Source organism: Emys orbicularis, chromosome 1 (assembly GCF_028017835.1).
Source record: "Emys orbicularis isolate rEmyOrb1 chromosome 1, rEmyOrb1.hap1, whole genome shotgun sequence".
In the NCBI taxonomy this organism is placed as follows: domain Eukaryota; kingdom Metazoa; phylum Chordata; order Testudines; family Emydidae; genus Emys; species Emys orbicularis.
The window spans coordinates 314,964,141-314,986,575 of NC_088683.1; the positions used below are offsets into that span (position 1 = coordinate 314,964,141).

The 22,435-nt window shown below is 41.7% G+C and overlaps 1 protein-coding gene across 1 annotated transcript in view; it reads right to left on the reverse strand.

Moving 5' to 3' along the window:
• Positions 1–12,735: 12,735 nt before the first annotated feature.
• NHLRC3 (NHL repeat containing 3) overlaps positions 12,736–22,435 on the reverse strand; it is a 30,083-nt gene continuing 20,383 nt past the window's right edge. Inside the window, exons 4-7 of the mRNA XM_065412944.1 lie at positions 19,787–19,987; positions 18,939–19,030; positions 16,305–16,417; positions 12,736–15,553 (exon numbers count right to left, since the gene is read on the reverse strand). Coding sequence (XP_065269016.1) covers positions 15,325–15,553; positions 16,305–16,417; positions 18,939–19,030; positions 19,787–19,987 — 635 coding nt within the window. The 3' untranslated portion in view covers positions 12,736–15,324. The remainder of the gene's footprint in view (positions 15,554–16,304; positions 16,418–18,938; positions 19,031–19,786; positions 19,988–22,435) is intronic.

Consider the following 22,435-nt stretch of genomic DNA (forward strand, 5'->3'; position numbering starts at 1 on the left):
GAGTCTTAGATCACATGTCCTCATCACATGTCTTTACATGCTTTGCTGAATCACAGGGGTGGCCATTGGTGCCATGCTGTCTGAGGCATCTGCAGGAAGGCCTACTGGGCAGGATGAGTTTCTTCAGTGGCCCTTTGTGAGAGCTGAGTGTCCTTAATGGGCCATCAACACATTGCTGTCTAGCCCTGATGTAAATCTATCTGGGGGGTGTCACCCAGGAATACAACACAGGAATATTGGCTATGTACTTGTATCTTAAACATTACATCAGATACAAAGGTGATTCATAACATCAGATACAAAGATGATACATGCATATAAACAGGATAATCAGACTTAGCAAATCATAACTTTTCCATTCATACCTTACATGATATACTTTGTACGAGACTTATGGAAATTGTGTTAACAGTGGTAACAATGATATAAATATACACAGCATCACACCATATATTTCAATTGAGTTAAAAAATCCCCACTTTATCCTCCCTAGATCCTAGCTATTCTCTTCTACAGAAAGAGCAAGGTTTGGGCATGCTATCTCCACCCCATGAAGAGAGGCTCTGCAGGGTCTGGTGTGTGTAACAGCTGGGCTTATTTGGCCCAAGTCACAACTTCATCTTATTCATACAAAAAACATCATAATCACACGCTTTAATGAAATTCAAACTTCACTACAGTCTACTCAGAGGGACCCATGATTTGAATAACAGAGGTGTTGCAGGCAGCTTCGATTTGCATAGATGCTATGTGGTAATGCTTGTAGAGTGCATAATTGCGCTATGTCTGGCTCTGGCAAGTGCCATCTGTTTTTCATTTTCTTTAGCAGTATAATCATCACCTCCACCCTCCCCGCCTCCCAAATTCAAAATGTGATTGCCTTCGCACCTTCAATGCAATCCCAATTAGGCTGGGGGTCTACTGATTTATTCTACCACAATGCAATGAACCAACTACTAGATCACTCTCTTCTAAATTAGAAGGAATTTGATTTGTAACTTTTAACAAAGTAACATCACTCATAAAACTGAATGTGTAGGGGGAAATCAAATGCTCAGAAGATAGTGATACAAACCAGAACCCAATTCTGCTCACCTGAGCTCAGAAGAAACGTTCTTAAATATGAAAAAGTTCATGAAGATGAAAACAACTTAAGTGCTATCTTAATACAAACTAATAACAACATACGAAGAAGTGGGTTGTAGCCCACGAAAGCTTATGCTCTAATAAATTTGTTCGTCTCTAAGGTGCTACAAGTACTCCTGTTCTTTTTGAACATACTAGTAGTGAAGCAGCAGCAGCATGGGAATGGGGAAAACTCTTATCATAGCTGGGTGAAGGGAATTATGTGCTTAATGTTTTCTGTTTCAACTAACATTCCTGCCAGTAAACTCATTTGCAAAATACATGTGGAAAGTGAACACAAAAGGGACATGGACACTATCACAGTGAATTCATTTTAAAATCGGAATATTTGTGGAAGTTTTTTCCCCCCTGGTATTTACTTCACTGTACTTATTAAGCATCTTTCATATATAAATTTCCAGAAAACTGCCAGATATACTCCAACTTGCTCTGCATATGTGGGGGCAGAAAGAACTGGGAAGACAAAGTTATGATTTTGTATAAAATCAACTAATTTCAAACCAACATATGTGGTGGGTCAGAACATTCAGCAGATTACAAAAGCCATTAAATTGAGTAATTTAGTGTACTTTAAAAACCATGAATGTATTTGCTGAAATATGGTACAAAGTAATCATAGATTCCTGAGTCCTTGAACAAAGACTCTTTCTGTTTAAACACGTAGATTGCAAATGATACAAAATATAGTTGCAATTTGGTTTGAGAACAATTACAAAGAAAGCCCAAATAAAAAGGAAAAACTTTACCTAAAGCCCTCTTTGCTTTGTACTTTTCTACACTTCTCAGCAACACTGTTCTGATACAATTACTTTCAGGGAGAAACAGGACTTGACCACCAAAGCTACTGTGCGCTGCAAACCGAATGACATGATTAACAGGACATTGTCAGATTACATATACAATTACACATACAAAAACCATGTTAAAAGAACAGTAATACGGTTGAAAAGTTGAGCACTCAAAGATGAGGAAATGCCAGAATGAAGGTTGCTGTGCAGCTAGCAGGATGTACAGAAATGTGCTGCCGTTTTACAAATGTGAGTGAGGAGAGCAAGGGGGGCAATTGCAGATAGAGAACACTGGGATGGAGTGCTTTTTGGAGGTGGTGTTACAAACAAAACCAAGTATAAACATGATTCAACATGGGGTGAAATACTGAAGCCATCGAGGGAAGGCCATACTGGCCCATTCAGTCCTGGGAGGATGGTCAGGCTACAAGGGCTGAAGGCTCAATCACACAAAGCCACACAACAGAATGTGGAAATCAGACAACAGGTTCCCCACGAGTCCTAATTCCTCTGTTTTCCTTTCCTAAGGACCATGGAGGCTACCGCTGCCCTGGGTTGGCAGTACCTCCAATGGACCTGCCTACACGAAGAAGAGAAATGGGAGGACCAGGACTGGGGGGCTCACTCTACAACCTAAAACAACAGATGCCTGAATGGAACTGGAACCAGTGGCTTCCGAGAATCTATATTGTTCCCAGCATTTTTTTTTTTAGCTTGGGGAAGTTGATGGGGGGAAGATCTTCAACCCCGCTGTTTCATTTGGCAATGTGTGTATATGTGAGATACTTAACGAACTTCAGCTCCAGAGGGAGGTGATGGGGCTGGCAACCTCTGTGCTTCAGTGTGGTTGCTGCAGAATGGGGAGGCCCATTGCTCTGCAACTGCAAAACTCAACCAGGTCGTGGAGCCCAGGCTGGGGTCCCCAGCTGCAGGGGAGCAAGGCCAGGTTTTAATTTTTCTTTCACTGCATAAAAAGAGGGAACAGAGCACTTACCCCGGGCACCAGAAACCCTTCTACTTACTTAAAATACATATCATGGAACTCAACCAAATCCAGCAGCCAAACTATACTTACCCCAGAACAACAATGAACCAAGACGATCTAACTTGGCCTGTGGTTTTTAAGTAGACAATGTCCCTTTAATTTTATCCTTCAGTGTGTTTGATTATCTATATTAAAGGCTAATAAATTCTTAGCTAGGTTTAAAGCAGCAGCAGCAGCATTTCTGAACACTCAACCATTTAGCCCATTTTAATTATTACGCTTCATGAAATGTATCCTGTTTTGCCTTTTCCCATCTTTCTTACAGAGGAAACGAGATCTAGAAACAGAAAATTGATCAAACGCCAAGTCAGTCTGTGTATTTGTACTTAGTTACATATCACCAATTGCCACAGTTGATTTGGAATCTAATCTGTGCTTCAGATTTGAAACTGCTAATTTAGGAAGAGCACCCATCTAAAGCTCTGAATGCATGCATTGTTGGTCACATTTAATTTGACTCAGCTTATATGAAGCATGACCTAGCGAAAGGCTATGTTTCCAGTCTGTCTTATGGACTTGTGCCTCCATTAAATCGCACTGTAGGTCTAATTATATTTTGAATGCTTTTTACTTGAGTGCATATATAAACACACAAGGAAAAAAAAGAAAAACCCATTCCACAAGGCCCACAAGTGAATTCATAAAAAATAAACCATTTTAAATGTTGCTCAGTGTTCCCCATCTCTTGATTTATTCCAGTGTTTCCCATCTTCTCTGTGCCTATAATTTAGATGGCAAACTCTTTGGTCCGAGCATTTTTGTGAGTGTATTACAGTGCCAAGCATGTTTGAAGCTCAACAAATAACTATAGTTAATAAGGAAATAATAATAATTTGGAGTCTTTTGAGCTTTTGGTCAGGCTGCAAGTTTTGCTCCTTTGATAAAGCTTTTCCACCATGCAATTACTGCCCCTTCCCTATCTCAAGCAGCACATCACATAACCAAAAGAGGAGAGATGAAGACTCCATAAAGTCGGCTAAAACCTTACTATAGCAAGTAACGATGTCTGTTAGACTGGTGTAATGGGAGTTCTTGGGTACCCACGCTGTTCTGTCTTTAGAATGTAAACCTTTCAGGGAAACCATTGTTTGTTTTCTATGATTGTACAGCACCCAGTACAGTGGGTAACCTCAATCTCTACTAGGACCTTAGGGCAATACCATAGTATAATATTTACTACTACTCCACTCTCTCCCAAACTAATAGGAATCCACACTATCCTAATGCAACATTAAAACAATAAAAAAACCCAAGAAATTATGATATATCTATAATAATATATCACACATCCCTCGGCCCCCGCCGCTTCCCGCAGCCCCCATTGGCCGGGAACAGCGAACCACGGCCAGTGGGAGTTGCGATTGGCCGAACCTGTGAACGCTGCAGGTAAACAAACCGTCCCGGCCCGCCAGCGGATTTCCCTGAAGGCCCACATACCAAAGGTTGCCGGTCCCTGAAGTATACTATGTGGTGTTTTTCAAATTAATTAAAATGTGGCTTCTTAAAAATGATCTCCAACTGTTTACATTCCTCCAGCTTCTTACCTGTTTTATTGATGACCCAACGCTACTTTAATCTGATAGCATCATCTGTCACAAGCCCCACTGAGGGTACGTCTACACTGCAATAAAAGACCTGTGACACAGCCATGTCTGGCCCAGCTTAGCTAACTCTGGCTGCGGGGCGAAAAATTGCAGCGTAGATGTTTGGGCTCAGTCTGGAGCCCGGGCTACAAGACCCTGTGAAGGGGGTGGGTCTCAGAGCTTGGGCTCCAGCCCAAGCCCGAACATCTATACTGCAATTTTTAGCCCTGTGAGCCTGAGTCAATTGACCTGGCCTCTGAGACTCAGTGCTGCAGGTTTTTTATTGCAGTTTTGTATGCCAGCCCTTAGGTGCAGCACAATCCCCGCTCACACAGCAATTCCCTGTGTCTAAGTTTTGACAGGGTATCAAATAATACTGGGGATTAGACACTGCAGACCTTACAGCAGAATTGTCATTGCAAAATATGTAGAGTAGAACCACACCTCTAACCTATCCCTTTAAAAATACTTATTAAAGAAATATTCCTTTTACGAGAATTATATTAAGGTGAAATATTCCTATTGTGTGTCTCTCTCATTTTATTAAGATATACATGGTTACCATCTATACTTGCTTATAAGCCAAGCACACTAACATGAATATTGAAATTGATCCACGTGTCAGCTGACCATAGACACACGTATATATGTATCTAGCAGCACACATATGGCTACTATGGACATCCCCCAGCCAGGTGAAGATAAGTCAGTGGGGCCAGTAGCCGCAGTTGCTACCTAGGGATCCTGAATATGTTTGAAGGAGGCACTTTCCTTTTAAATCCTAGATTTTTTCAAATACTTCTTACTATCTACAGAACTTAGCCTGTGGCTGGAGTTCCTCATGTTTGTCTCAGCCTAATTGTGACTCTGGGTTGTGGAAAATATGGCATGATTCTGCTCAGCAATTTTGGGTTGCCCACATGCAGAAAGGAAAGTGTTTTTTACAGCTTAACCCTGGAGGAACTGGACAGTTGCCATATCACTGTCAGCTGGAGACCAGAGGGCCAAATGACAGGAAGAGGTGGACCACCGGAGGAGCAGAGCACCTGTGGCAGGGGATACCAGATGGGGAGAGATCTGCCATGCCCAGCCACGAGGATGTGCTCTAATGTGAGTCCACCCTTTCACAGAGGCCATTACCAGAATACTGTGTCCTGTTCTAGTATCCACACTTCAAAAAGGATGCTCAAAAACTGAAAAGGGTTCAAAAAGGAGCTACAGAAATGATTCACTGTCTGGAAAACCTTCCTTATTCTCAGTTTATTTAGTTTATCCAAGAAAAGATTAAGAAGTGACTTGATCATAGTCTGCAAATACAGGGATTCCTGATAGATAGCTCAATCTAGCAGAAAAAGGCAAAACTGTGGCTGGAATCTGAAACTAGACAAATTTAGTCAGAAATAAAGTGAAAATTGTTAACAGTGAGGGTACTCAACCATGGGAACAGTTTATCTAAGGAAGTTGTGGGTGAGGTCACTTGAAGCTCTTAAACAAAGATTGGATGTATTTCTAAAAAACTGAGCAATAGCTCAAACAGAAGTTATGGGCTTGATGCAGAAACTGCTGGGTGAGGTTCTGTGGGCTGTGTTATGCAGGTCAGACTAGACAGTCATAATGATTCCTTCTGGCCTTAGAATCTATAAATCTATGACTTAGAATCTATGACTTATAGCTTCAGTTCAGAGGCACAAAACAACAACAAAAATAACTGGTAGAATTTGGACTGAACTGTTTTTTTTTTGTTTTTCTTGATTAAATGAAAAATCAAAAACATTCATTTTGGCCAAAACATTTAGAGAGTCAGTTCAAATTGAACATTTAATTTTGAAAATGTCAGTTTGAAACAAAGTGTCAAAATGGTTCTTTTAGACATTTCCAAAATTGTTTTCAGGGTTGTCTGTTACAGCTGTCCCCGTTGGATTCCTTTCCCCCCCTTCCTTTCTGTTTGTGCTGAGTGGCCGCCCCTGGCCATGGAACTGACCAAAGTCACAGCCTGGCCCTGCTCATGAAAATGGCTTGTGCAGACTGACTGGAGCCATTGCTCTGCTCAGGGAGGTGGGGGCTTTTTCGCTCCTTTGTCTAGCTTCTTTGTTGGGACCCGGCTCGGTGTAGGGTGCTCTGCCCAGGTATGCAAGACCTAAAGTGGCCACATAGCTGAGCATATGAGTCATACCTGTGACTCAGAACTTGCCCAGACATGTCCTGTGCCTACCTGCAGTTTCCCTGCCTTCTCTCCTCCCCTGGATTAAGGGGAACCAATCAAAGTTACTGGCAGGAAACTGCCTGAGTTTGCCCTTAAAACCAGACATTTTCTGATCAGACCCCCGGAGAAGGTCCTTGCTTTGCCACCTGGTCTGATCAGCTAGGGGTCTTTGGGGGGCCCTCTCCCCACTCTCATTTGTTTTTGAGCGTACCCCCGTTTTTAAACTCCCCTCCCACGAACAACGAATTTGTGCCTGGAGATCTCCTGATTATTGTAAGCGAATCGAGTCCTCTCTGCGTCCTCTGATGCTGAAACTGCTGTTCCTGCTGCTGCTTTGGGGATTGGTAAGGAAAAACCTCTTGCACACTCCCCTTGTTCTGGCTGCTGGCATTCTTTCCCCAGCAGGCAGACCCAAGCTAACTCCTTGGTCTGTATCTGTAATCTGCTTCCAGCTCCGCAGCGCCTTTGCTGCTAGAAATAAGCCTGCTTGCAGCCACCACTAGTTAAACACCCCTCCCCCCCTTGAAGCTGTATCCTGGGCACACACCACTCTGCCCTCTGGAACTACCCCTAGTATAAGGTGCACCCATTAGGTTAGATTTAGCCTTTAGTCTAAATAAATTGTAATTTCATTTTGCATAGTTGTGGTTAAGTTAGGTTTAGAAAATTGCTTGCATTGTACTCTGTAAGTTAGGCTTAAAGAATTGTTGCATTGTGTTTTGTTACTTGCTAATTTGTGTAGTCTTGGTTAAGTTAAATCATAGATAAGATTTTGCTGTGTTCTGTATAATTGTCTCTCTGCAGTTTAAACTTGCAGCCTGTCTGCTCTCTCTGTGTGTGTGTCTCTCTCTCTTAATCCCTTCCCCCACATGCTCACCCTGCTCCTACTGCTGCCAGACCTCAATTGTATTACTGAAGTCTAGCTTAAAACCCCATTGGTTACCCTTTTTCTCTCTAACACCCCTCACATTTTACATTTACACCACTGTGACACATTTTTACCTAGAGTTGTTGGTTATTTAACACATTTTACCCATAACTGTTAATTGGTTATATGCTGCTGTGACACACCCTTTACATAGAAATTGTTAGCTACCTGTTACATTTATACTTCAGTGTTAATTGGTTACCAACTGTATTGTACCCTACTGTATTGTACCCCACTATTGAAACCTCCTATCCTATTTACTAAAAGAAACCCCTCCCCAATTGTCTACCTTAACAAACCCCATACCCCTCACTATTAAATTTTCCCTGTTTTTGCATTTTCTTAATAAAGTTTATTTTACACCCCACCAGTGCAGTAGTTGTCCCCCAAGATCCCCTACCTGCTGGCAGGGTCAAGGGTGGGTTTTTTTTCTGCACTTAAACTATTTGCCGAATTTAACCTGAATTTGTGAATAGTTTTGGTGCCCTAAACAATGCATTTTTCATCAAATTTACTATTTGCTGGGAAAAAACTGCCTAGCTCTTCTATGACTATGTTTATTATTTATACCTAGTTGCATGGGTGTTAGTCTTCAGCACTGTGACAAACTGATGTATGTGTGAATTAATACATTACAATTATCACCATTTCACATTTCCTATAAGCAGTAGCACATTACAAGGTGTTTTATGCTGAACACTGCAAGTCTCAGGTTCTTTCAACCACTTATCATAGACAACCCAGTTATGCAACCTCTTTATGCAGTGTGTTATTGTGGATAATATGATGATGCTGAGGTAAGGCCTGATTCTGACAACCTTACTCCAGAAGTAACCCCATTGATCACACTGGGAATTCTCATGGAGTGAGTTATTACTCAACAGTAAATTACAGGTGGTAGAATGAGGACTGATGAATCAGAATCAACAAGCTTAATTCTGACTTCACTTAAAGCTTGTCTTTACGGGAAAATTTACTAGCATTATTCCAGCATTATTATACTGCTAGTTATACCAGTAATTCATGTGGACACAGTTTTTGGAATAACAGTGATCTTTTTTGGTTTTACATATGTCACTTCTAACGCAACAAACTCCACTGAAATCTCTGGTGTAAGGAAAAGAAGAATCAGTTCAGATATCTGGTAGCCTGTGGACATTAGATTACTGAAAGGATTTCGTTCAACTAGAAAATGTAATGGAGACAAATAAAAATGACCATAAATCCTGTAACAATACACAATCATTTGTAACAGAATTATCTGGTTTGAAAAGAGAAAATAAAGAGCAACTGATTACTGTTGACTTTCAGACCTGATTTGTTGTTTCCGCTTGCCTTGTACATTGAAGATGCCAGCCATCAATAACAGAGTTTTGGTGCCCTCTTGTGTTTCAAATAAGCAATTTCAGTAACTGCCAAAATTTACCTGTTTGCAGTGTTGCTGTAGCTGTGTTGGTCCCAGGATATTAGAGGGACAAGGTGTTGAAGTAATAACAGACATACTTCCCTGATGGTTGTATTTTCTAAGGGAGAACCTATCCTAAAATCTCAATCACTGAGGGACAATCTACATTCATTCCCATATTTGCTTTCTACAACCAATTCTCTGTATAACTTTTCATGAGTGATGTACCCAAATATTTGGATGCTAATATCTAAACTGAATTGTTAAATTTATTCACCTAAATTTGGATTATTTAAGATTATGTACTATATGTATCTTATGATTTTTAAATCAAACTTTGCAATTGTGGATAATCTAAGCACTATACCCAGATGTACAGACACTCTTTCCTTAACCTGTGTAATATATAATTTTAACATTAGGTTTAATCACATTTTTAAATCTCTTTTTCGAGCTCTGTGTAAGCCTGAAAGCTTGACTCTTTCACCAACAGAAACTTGTCCAATAAAAGATATTACCTCACCCACCTTGTCTCTCTAACCCATATTTGCACATTTGTTTCAGATGTAAACGTCTATGGGTTAACCTGTTTGCTCAGGTTACTTAATTCCTTGATAATGTATCAGAGAGGATAACAATCACTTTTTTATATGTGTCACAGAACCTCCATCCACTTTGCTGCAAGGGATAATGTCTGATTTGGACATGATTTGGACAAACTAATGTACAGTTTAGTAGCTATTTTTCAGACTGAAATAGTTCAACTTTTTTTTATTTCTAAATCAACTTTAACAAAACAAAAAACCAAAAATCTTCGGAGGAGTCCCTGGCTCAGGGATTGTCAACAGGATAAACTGGTACAATTGTTATACAATGTTATTAACCAATGGCATGTTGCAGTATCGTAACATATTTAAATGCTGTTAATTTGTTGTCACCAGAAACTGGGATTTTACAGTGCTTTGTAGCAGCCTAGACAGTAACATGTTTCAAAGTGTCTAACAAGGCTTTCTAGCATAGGTGTCTATACGTAGTTAGCACAATGTGGTTACTGATTTTGCATACAGAAGGTAGCTCTATTATAATGCAAATAATAAATAATAATTCTCACCACGTTCATGTAGTCATCCAAGAGATTGCTCTTCCCATGGGGTCATTACTATGGCCCCTCTACACTGTGTAACCACTGACTGCACAGCAGATTTCCCACAGGATGAAAACACATGTGCATGAAAGTGCCTGTACTTTCCATTAATGTTAGAGGAAGGTGCATACACTAAGGGAAATTGATGTCAGCTGGCCAAAGCCTGAAGTTTCAAAAAAAAAAAAAAAAAATGAAAACTTTTCTGCATTTTTCTACCAGCAACGAAATTAACTTTTTTTGTACAGCCTGGTTACACTGAACAATGGAAAATGTCACCAAGCAAATCCTTTGTCTTTGACAGAATGTGGTCAATTTTTCTTAAGGCATGGAGGAAGAAATGCATCAGTACCACGCTGCTGTTTTCCGCATGTTCAAGATACAGTTTCCCATTCTCCTTAATGAAAAAAACAAACAAACAAAAAACTGAACAGCCTTGTCTTCACCCAAAATGGCTTGCATGGCTGAAAAGATATCAATAATGGTATTTAAAGATACAGGTAACAAATTGCTGGCACACAATTCAGAAAATAAATTACATAAATAAACCTTATTTTGAGGAAGAACTACCACCTCTGGCACTACAGAAATTGTTTATTTGAAAGATTGGTACTATTGGTACACACAAGAAAAGTAAGATAGGTTACATTAACTCAGAAGAAACACCCACCCATCCATCCTCCTTATAGTGTGGGAAGTCCAGCTTCACAAAACTGTTATTAAAATTCACCTGCTCGCTCACACTTATATTGAGAATAATCAAGTAAAAATACCCTTCTGATGTATTACTCACCCAACCCGAAACAAACACAGTGTTGCTCACCTTGACAGAGTTTTAAGGAAGGTTGTTGTAGTCAAATTCAGTCACTAGATTTTAAGGCCAGTAAGGACCATTAGATCTCCTGTGATCTCCTGTATAAACATAGGTCTTGGATTTCACCCAGTTAATCCTGTATTGAACCCAATAACTTATGTTCCAGAAATCATCCAATCTTGGTTTGAAGACATCAAGAGATAGAGAATCCACAATTTCCCCTGGTAGTTTGTTTCAATGGTTCATCCCCTATTAAAAATGTGTGCCTTATTTCTAATTTGCATTTGTCTGGCTTTAACTTCCAGCCATTAGTTCTTGTTATGCTCTTTTCTTCTAGATTAGAGCCCTTTAGTACCTGGTATTTTCTCCCCGTGAAGGTACTTTATACATTGTAATCAAGTCACCACTTGATCTTCTTTTTGACAAGCTGAACAATTTGAGCTCTTTAAATCCCTCGTTGATTTCAATCTTAATTTAATATCTGGATTTTTAAAAAGAATTAGTCTAATCCTCTATAAAAGACTCAGTGTAGCTGGAAATGATCATATTGCTGTTTTCATATCAAGGCTTATGTAACTCAATCATCACATATTAGTAATTACTCTGAGGAAAACATATGATAAACTGTAATAATTAAGATGTATGCATCCATTTTCAATTTACTAGAGAGCGAGAACATAAGAACATAAGAACATAAGAAAGGCCGTACTGGGTCAGACCAAAGGTCCATCTAGCCCAGTATCTGTCTACCGACAGTGGCCAATGCCAGGTGCCCCAGAGGGAGTGAACCTAACAGGCAATGATCAAGTGATCTCTCTCCTGCCATCCATCTCCATCCTCTGACGAACAGAGGCTAGGGACACCATTCTTACCCATCCTGGCTAATAGCCATTTATGGACTTAGCCACCATGAATTTATCCAGTCCCCTTTTAAACATTGTTATAGTCCTAGCCTTCACAACCTCCTCAGGTAAGGAGTTCCACAAGTTGACTGTGCGCTGCGTGAAGAAGAACTTCCTTTTATTTGTTTTAAACCTGCTGCCTATTAATTTCTTTTGGTGACCCCTAGTTCTTGTATTATGGGAATAAGTAAATAACTTTTCCTTATCCACTTTCTCAACATCACTCATGATTTTATATACCTCTATCATGTCCCCCCTTAGTCTTCTCTTTTCCAAACTGAAGAGTCCTAGCCTCTTTAATCTTTCCTCATATGGGACCCTCTCTAAACCCTTAATCATTTTAGTTGCTCTTTTCTGAACCTTTTCTAGTGCTAGAATATCTTTTTTGAGGTGAGGAGACCACATCTGTACACAGTATTCGAGATGTGGGCGAACCATGGATTTATATAAGGGCAATAATATATTCTCAGTCTTATTCTCTATCCCCTTTTTAATGATTCCTAACATCCTGTTTGCTTTTTTGACCGCCTCTGCACACTGCGTGGACATCTTTAGAGAACTATCCACGATGACGCCAAGATCTTTTTCCTGACTCCTTGTAGCTAAATTAGCCCCCATCATGTTGTATGTATAGTTGGGGTTATTTTTTCCAATGTGCATTACTTTACATTTATCCACATTAAATTTCATTTGCCATTTTGTTGCCCAATCACTTAGTCACAAGAGAGTCACAAGAGTGGTGAGGTAGGAAGAGAAAAGGGACACAGAATTTTAGCTTCCAAGTAAGTAATTTTACTAAGCTGTGTGCAAATCAGGCAAAATGTGTTTAAAAACATTTTTTATACAAAACATTGTCATTTAGATGAACAGTTCAAGTTTACCAGTCTGATTTTTTCCCCCACTTTTCCCCAGATCAAAAAATCCCATGCAGCCAAAGTCATCACACCAAGCTACAGAAATGAGGAGCACTTTCAAATTAAGCCATAAGGTCCCCCATTGTGAAAGCCTTACTTACTTTTTGCCAAATTATGCTAAAATGTAATTTTGCTCAATTATTTTTACAATTTCAAGCACTTATCAGTCACCTCTTGAACTAGGTCACAAGTATAGCAGTGAAAAGGAGTTTGATAGCCTCCTACTAATCACCAGGTGACATCTGTTCATACCACAAGTACCTATAAACTGAACAAACACACTTTGGCCCAGATTCTCAAAGGCATTTAGGCACCTAGCTCCCACTGATTCCAAGGATGAGGGGGGCAGCAAAAGTCAGCCAAAAATGGTTTTAAAAAATTGATGTTTGAGTGACAAGTCTCAAAGTCAAGTCTCTAAGGCACATGCAGAACTTCATGATCTGCATCACTTGGAAGGCTTCTTGAGCTGCCAATCTGAAGGTATCTGCCAGTACAGTGTCTTTTTCAGTATCACAACCATCTATACAAAGTCCTCTTTGTTCAGGATTGCCTGGTTCCAAAGCAGCAATAATATCCAGACATGGCAACCAAATCTGACTCTTCCTTGATGATTCATGTAGACTTGCTGTAATGTTACATAAGGATCTGGACACTGTGGCAAGAAAGGTCTTCAAGGCTAAACTGAGCAAACCTTAATTTTAGTTAACCTGGTATTGAACTAAGCAATACCACATTCAACTGCTGGGACATCCATGATGGTGAACCATGGTTCCACTTCCCATACTCCTTACCTGGGGAAGTGGAACAGCTTAGCCTCTCTTGACCTACTACTAGCACCCAAAATAGCCAAGGAATCAGGATAGTTATGTGAAAAGAAAAGGAAAAAGCATTCATAACTCCTGACTGAACAAGGAGGATGGGTCCACAGTTTCTTAAGATGCATCCAATCTTTCACCAGGAGAGTCATTCTTGACCACTAGAAATATATCAAAGAACTGGTGCTCTTTTTTCACCCCTTCTACACTGAAGAGAGGATACTCTGAAAGGCTGTCCAGCAACACCTAAAAGGCTTTGGAATTACTGTGGACTAGGGAAGGGATGGACAGAAAGATGCTGGTGTATGTTTTTTGGAGAAGATAATGAAGCTAATTTATTCAACTCAAAACCCAAACTGGATTCAGGGGAAGAAATATAAAGACAATGACTCTGGAACAGTCACAAAGAAGTTTGCAAGTTCTGTGCTAAAGAGAAATCAGCTGCTGATGTATTGGCAGAAGTCCCTCAAAAAGAAATGGAAAGTCACAGCTTAATATTGAAAGAATGTCCATGAAAATCTGAAGGCAGAATAAAAGATCAGACTGGTCTCTAAAAACAAGAATCCAAAGGCCAAATATTGCTGTAGACAACGTGTCTAAGTTTCAACAAGATTAAGAGGACAGAAGCATGTTATAGGTATCCTGGCCTAAGGTTGATTAAAAATCTCCTAGTAAATCCCCAGTATGTGCCTCAGGGATCTCAGATGTTAAACTTCAACACATTCTACTTTGAGGCCTTGCTTACACATAAAACTTGTACCGATTTAACTAAATCAATTTAGAAACTCAGTTAGTTAAAAATCAGTGTCACCTCATTGTGAAGACACTCTTAATTTCATTTAAAGTGCTTTATATGGAGTTAGCTTAAATCAGTAAAGAACTGATGCCTTTGATGTCAACAGCTGTATCAATGATTACCTAAGATAGATGCCAGAGATGCTAAAACCTCAGCACTGGCCATAAGTGTCAAAGGTCGCACTGAAGCCCAGGAGACTATGACATGCTACATCTTTATGTTCTGAGTTGGACAATGTTAGCATAAAGAGTCAAGGAAACCTGAAGCAATGTTAAGCTAGAGTCCAGAGCCTCAAGTGGACAAGGCTTCTGGAAAATTAAATATGTAGACATTTCTCTCTGCCAGCTAGGACGTTAGGAGGTAGCAGAGTGCACTGGCTAGGCAAAGAAGTCACAAGATTCACCCCGGACACTGGAGGTAGAGTGTATATGGATTAACAATGGAAATTATGTCTAGACTAGCAGAATAATTACAAACCTAATGTCTTATGATATATTAAGAGACAAGGGGAAAAACTACCTTGAAGTTAAAAGCAGGGTAAAATGGAACTAATATGCATATCAAATGCATTCTCCAAATCCCAACAACTAACAAAAATGAAACAAAACACACAAAAGATGCCAGTAAAGACGAATAATGACAGATCAAGAGAAAATAGCTCCCTGAGTTTGACAAAGAAAATAAGAGTGAGAGCAGGTCACAAAACAGTTATTTTATGCATTCTAGTGCTGCAACATGCTGTGCTTATGAATGGAAGCACAGTCTGCAATGAATGTAAGGAAATCCAGCACAGGTCTTGTAATCCAGAAGAAATGGCTTGTGCTGAATGAACCAAAGAAAACCATTAGTTTAAGGGTACATATTTTTGTACTTGTTGTGCACCAATTTCTGCAACATAAATTGCTCCAGTCTTCACATTTACATCCACAAGGTGTGGTTTAACCTCATCAGCTAGCTGGATTGTGTTTACCACATGGCAATCTCCAATGGATCCTATCGGTGGTGCTGCCAAGACAGACACTCTGTTAATATTCAGCTGAGCTACAATTAGATATTCCTCATTGGTAGTTAATCTAAAAATAAATAAATAAAATTAGAATTAACATATTCTTAGAACACTTCATGTTAACACTGCTATGTGCTTTAAAAATTATTATCCATATCTAGGTAAGCAAACAGCATTCATGTGCAGAGGAGGCAATCAGTTTTCTAACTTTCTGATTTGGACTTCAAATCTGAGTTTTAGGGTATCCTCATGTATAACTCATGTGTCAGTCACTTAACTGCCAGCTGCTGAAGTTTTCAAATCAAATGAAAACGATTCTAACATTCTCAGTCTCACAGTGCTGTAGAGTATACAGAGTAAGCATGCAGGACTTGCTCTACATGCTGTTGCTGCTGCTGCTCTTTGGAGCCATAGATTTTGGTGTAACAGCAAATTAATAGGAATTTACACAAAGGAAGTTAGGGCCTGTGCCTGTAGCCTTTACACATCTGAGTAAGGGGGGGCAATATCAAGCTCCTAATCATGTTCCCCAATGTCTATGAAACTCACAGCTTTAAATTAAAATGAAAGTCCCAATCCACCAGATGGATCCACATAGGCAGATCTTATGAAGTCATATGATTGCAAGGATTTACCTTTACAGATCCCATTGAAGGATCAGGAGTCAGGACCTAATTCCACAGCAATTCCACTTGCTAATTCCAGAGCCTGATATCAAGCATTTGCTATCAACTTAAAGTAATGTGGAATCTTACTGGAGAAAAAGTCGCATTCTGTTTCCTTTGAAATGTGTTTGTGGAAATACATAATTACAGTACCTGACAGAAGAGGGACCATCTTCTACGAAACAACTACTCCAGGACCCCAGCCATTCCCCTGTGACTTTATCAAAAACCTGGATTCGTTTGTTTCCTCGGTCAGCAACCCACACCTATTGTACACAGTAAATATAGCTATAATACATCAATACAGTATATACAGCTATAAATAGCTACATCAAAAGCATCAGATGTTCTTTACACATAATGGGCCAAATATAATGAAGAAAAGAGGGTTACATCAGGAATGAATTTGGCTCAACTTTTATTTTACAAAGTTGACTAACCATGTATTAATTCTCAGACTCCCCCTCAAAAAAAAAAAAAAAAAAAAAAAAAAATCAAAAAACCTTACAATGAAGTTAAACTAAATATCAAAAATCACAGGTAAGATACACAAACTACTTTACTTTGCCCCAATAGAGATGCCAGTGTCTTATGCTCCCCTCTTTTGTGGGTGCAAGACAGAAATGTTTACCACAAAACACAGGTTTTTCAGTGCTCATATACATACACATATCCAATACTAAGTATGATGTTACCAAACTAATAATTGCTCTTTATTTTCAGCCATGTGATCTAATTTCATGAGCAGGGTCTAGGAGGTTTGCATATGTAAATACATATGTGCGCAATGACAATTTGAAAACTGGCTGGCACAGGGAATTCTGGGGATTGGTTATCTTCAGTATGCCCTTGGGCTAAACAGAAATGTGTGGAGTAGGCTTCTTTCTGTGGACTGTGAATGGGTTGTAATAACACTGTACTATTAAGATTAAGGCATCCCATTTATTGCAATCGCTGACAAGATGAAACTGTTTTGTTATAGACAATCATGTCCATCAAACATTTTAGCTTTCTCAGATTATTGCTGAGGTCAGATTATTGCTCAGGGGCAGAGGTAAGTGACAGTTTGTGTACTTTACCCGTGAATTTCCATACTTTGAATTTAAAAAAAAAAGTTTATATTTTAAAAGTTATTTATGTATTTATTTATCTGAGAAATTAAAGCATTTCTGTAAGACTGTGTGTGACCCAGGGACTCCCTGCCTGGTGCCAACTGGCAGAGGGCACAGGGGGCACGCATGTTTTTACAGGGATTCCCTAATATATACTGAAAATTATGTTTTTACGGTCTTGGAGTTAAGGCAGATCACCAGGAGTGGCATACCTCAAAGATATTCCTTTCACACAGGAGGTAACTGATATCTATTTCCCTGTCTGGCCATTGGTGTGTTATATGCCACACACTGTATGCCTATTTGCATACTGAGCCAGGTACAAATTGAGAGATTGAGAAATATACAAGAGAGAAAATTTATAGGAAGAAACAAAGAGTAGGGGTGTGTCCTGTTTATGAATAAAGACAAAGAATTGGTCTGGTATATCTTGGAGTGCTAAGAGACACACTGAATCCTTCATCTCGGAGGCAAACTTACAGCGTGTATGTCTCATGAAAGAAGGGTCATAGCCACCCTAGCTGTAAAGTGCTGCAAGGAGTTTGGGCGAGCAGTATCCTATCCTACTAGATATGAGGGTATCTTGTCAATTAAGTCTAGGCTCCAGAATGCATATTATGATTTTATTTTACATACAATCATTTGTTTCCAATATTTCCACTTGCTATTACTTGAATGTCTATGTTTTGTTAAATAAATTTATACCTGATTTCACTATAAACAAATCTAAGTGCTGCGAGTTAAGCAAAGTGGTGATCTGAAGTTAAACTGGCAAGGTGGGTTGTAGTTTCTTGGAAGCAGCGGATTGGTGAATACTGCGAGTGTCCCATGGACAAAAGTCTGGACACTCCAGGGAGACACTAGGAGAGCTCAACGGTTCCAGTGGCCTATCGTTAACCTGTAGAGTGACAGCAGAGCCTGCAAGGCCTAGAGGGGAGTACTTGTGTTGCCTGTGGCCAGTAAGGTTGGAGAGCTGATCCCCAGCAGTCCCAGACAAGGCTTCCTCACACTAAGGGCAGGTGGTAGTGAGGTGCCACATAACCCTGTGTTTACCTGGGAAGTGTCACAATGTGTACTCAACCTCTGAGGCACTCAGTTAAGCTTCTATCTAAGTTAGAACCCATCAGAGTTGTATGTCAGGGAATTTTCTTAGTTTTTAAATTGTCCTAAGATTCTCTGAAGGAGCTTTGGAGCCACAACACCAAAGGTTCTCAGAGTCAATGCTCCCACCTTACAGAGCCCATAAGATGCACAGGAACAGGATGGGGATGGCAGCATGTTAGGGGGACTTCCTTCTTCTTGCCCCCTTGCAGTGCAAACCCTTTAAAGGTCTGTAGGAGTAGCAGCCTCTTCCTGGGGTCTGTAGGAAGTCCGTGTATATATGTATGTGAAGAGATTATGGCAGCTTGTCAAGACTTCCTCTTACCCTCCCAACCATGTCAAGAAAAAGTTTTCAATGTGAAAAAGTTAAGCATGACTGCTCACGTGATTAAAATTGTATGCAGTAGGCCAGATCTCAATAATCAAAGATGAAAGAATGGCACTTTTTAGGTTGTTTTCCCCGCCCCCACCCCCCCCAAAGGACATTAAGTACCAAAAATACATGTAGACATATACAGGACAAGGCATAAAAGTTGTCTCTAAAACACTGAAAAATAGAGTTTTAATTCCTTACCCGTCCAACAGAATCCACTGTGACACTGTGAGGAATCTTGAACTGACCAACACCTGTACCATTTTCCCCACGCAGCCATATCTCCTGGAAATCTAATAGTAGAAACCAGAATAAATAATGAAAAAGTAGTTTTCACTTTTATTATGTAGTACAGGGATCGGCAACCTCTGGCACGCGGCTCACCAGGCTAAGCACCGTGGCGGGCCAGGCAGGTTTGTTTACCTGCTGCGTGCGCAGGTTCAGCCGATCGCGGCTCCCACTGGCCACGGTTCACCGTCCCAGGCCAATGTGGGTGGCGGGAAGCGGCGCGGGCCGAGGGATGTGCTGGCCGCTGCTTCCTGCAGCCCCCATTGGCCTGGAGTGGCGAACCGTGGCCAGTGGGAGCCGTGATCGGCTGAACCTGCGGACGCGGCAGGTAAACAAACCAGCCCGGCCCGCTCTGGCAGCCGGGCTTGGGCGGTGATTTAAAGGGCCCGGGGCTCCACACGAATTCGGATATAAGGCGGTAAAGCAGCGGGTCTTGGGTGGCGCTTTAAAGGGCCCGGGGCTCCCCGCTGCTTTACCGCGTTATATCCGAATTCGTGTTATATCGGGTCGCGTTCTATCGGGGTAGAGGTGCATTAAAAACATGACAATCAAGGAGTTAGCTGATTAGCTGGGTATTTTTGCTAAAATGATCAGTAGTGAAATAGGCTCTGATCCAAAGCTCATCAAAATCAATGGGGAGTCTGTCAACTAATTCTAATTGCCATAAGATCAGGCCCACAGTTAGCAATGTTGATGTTTAAAACTACTAGGCCTCTACATTTTCAAATGTCAACTCTTGTGTACGTTCCCTTTTCACATACCTGTGGACAGTTTGAATAATCTGTTGTTCATCCCTCCATCTCCATCCACAATGTAGATCTCCCCTGTTTGTTCCACAAATATTTCTGCTGGCTGATCGAACTGCAGCGGATTTAAACCTGAGCCAGCTTTACCTTGAGTACCCAGGATCTGAATAAGTTTACCAGAAGGACTGTATTGTTTAACTGTGTGCCCATACTCCCCTGTATTAAAGAAAGGCATAGAAATTTCTCAGCAAAACCATGGCTCTTCAACATCAACACAGTAATAACAAGATAAAAATCCCTGGTCACTTTAAGAATGAAACTGAACTAAGGCCTGGTCTACACTAGGAGTTTATGTCGAATTTAGCGCCGTTACATCGAATTAACTCTGCACCCGTCCACACCACGAAGCTATTTAGTTCGACATAGAGGTCTCTTAAATTCGACTTCTGTACTCCTCCCCAACGAGGGGAGTAGCGCTAAATTCGACATGGCCATGTCGAATTAGGCTAGGTGTGGATGGAAATCGACGCTAATAGCTCCGGGAGCTATCCCACAGTGCACCACTCTGTTGACGCTCTGGACAGCAGTCCGAGCTCGGATGCTCTGACCAGCCACACAGGAAAAGACCCGGGAAAATTTGAATTCCTTTTCCTGTCTGGGCAGTTTGAATCTCATTTCCTGTTTGGACATCGTGGCGAGCTCAGCAGCACTGGCAACGATGCAGAGCTCTCCAGCAGAGATGGCCATGCAATCTCAGAATAGAAAGAGGACCCCAGCATGGACTGATCGGGAAGTCTTGGATCTGATCGCTGTGTGGGGCGATGAGTCCGTGCTTTCCGAGCTGCGATCAAAAAGACGGAACGCAAAGATCTACGAGAAGATCTCTAAAGCCATGGCAGAGAGAGGATACAGCCGGGATGCAACGCAGTGCCGCGTGAAAATCAAGGAGCTGAGACAAGGCTACCAGAAGACCAAAGAGGCAAACAGACGCTCCGGATCCCAGCCCCAGACATCCCGTTTCTACGAGGCACTGCATTCCATCCTAGGTGCGGCCGCCACCACTACCCCACCACTGACCGTGGACTCTGAGGATGGGATATTGTCGACGGCCGCTTCCTCGGACATGTTAGCGGACGGGGAAGATGAGGAAGGAGATGAGGAGGACGAGGCAGTCGACAGCGCTTACAACGCTGATTTCCCAGACAGCCAGGATCTCTTCATCACCCTTACAGAGATCCCCTACCAACCGTCCCCAGCCGTTAACCCGGACACAGAATCAGGGGAAGGATCAGCCAGTAAGTGTTTTAAACATGTAAACATTTATTTTTAACAGAACAGGAATATTAACAATATTAACAATGGGTCTTGCATGATTACTTTGCCCTAGGCGCTTAACGGTTCAGTCCCTGGCAGTGCAACTACTGAAAAAAATCTAACAATGTCCAGTTTAGCATGATTGTTCTGCCCAAGCCGCTCTACCGTTTAGTCCCTGCCAGTGCAGCTACAGTAAAATCCGGTCTATATGTCCGGGGATAGAGCTGAAATCCTCCATGGACATCTCCACGAAGCTCTCCTGGAGGTAATTGGAAAGCCTTTGCATCAGGTTCCTGGGGAGAGCGGCCTTATTGGGTCCTCCGTAGTAGCAAACATTTCCGCGCCAGGAGACAAGCAAGTACTCCGGGATCATTGCCCTGCAGAGCATGGCGGCATATGGCCCTGGTCTTTGCAGGCTTTCCCGAAGCATCCTTTCTTTTTCCGTCTCTGAAATCCTCATCAGAGTGATGTCGCTCATGGTGACCTGCTTTGAATTAGGTAGGGGAATGTTAGTATTGGGACTGCTTGCCTGTTCCTTTACAGAACTGTAACTGGCGGTTTACAGCCACGCGGTGGAGGTGGGAGAGGGGCAGCATACAGGGATCTTTCCCTGGGACAGCCGCGAGGGGGTGGGACAGGGGCAGAGTTCATGCTTGCCGGATTGCTGGCAGCAGGGACTGGCATTGCTTTCAATGTGAAAGGAGGCCAGTGCTACTATTAAAGTTTTAAGCAGCCACAAGTCTACGGCTTACCATGTTGGCCTGCTACACAAATTCCGGTGTCCTGCCCCGCTTCTCTGATCTGCACTGCAAGACCCCAGGCACTGAATGCAAAGGCCGAAAATTCGACCTTGTCCTGAGTGCGCATGTGATAGGTGCTGTGCATGGTCTTGTTCACAGAGAAAGACTATGTTCTTTGTTCACAACGAAATTTATCTTTCTGAGGAATTCACTCCCTTTTTCCCATTCCCACAGCTGCGACTGTCTCCCAACCTAGCCTGGCATCACACTCCCAGAGGCTAGCGCAGATTAGGTGTAGGAAGAAGAAGACACGGGAGGACATGTTCTCGGAACTTATGGGCTGCTCCCGAGCCCAGGCAGCCCAGCAGACCCAGTGGAGGGAGAACTTGTCCCAAATGCACCGATCACACATGGAACGGGAGGAGAGGTGGCGGCAGGAAGACCAGCAGGCGACTCAAACGCTGCTTGGACTAATGAGGGAGCAAACGGACATGCTCCGGCGCCTTGTGGATGTTCTGCAGGACCGGAGGCAGGAGGACAGAGCCCCGCTGCAGTCTATCTGTAACCGCCCTCCCCCGCCACCACATCCCATACCCCCCTCACCCAAAGT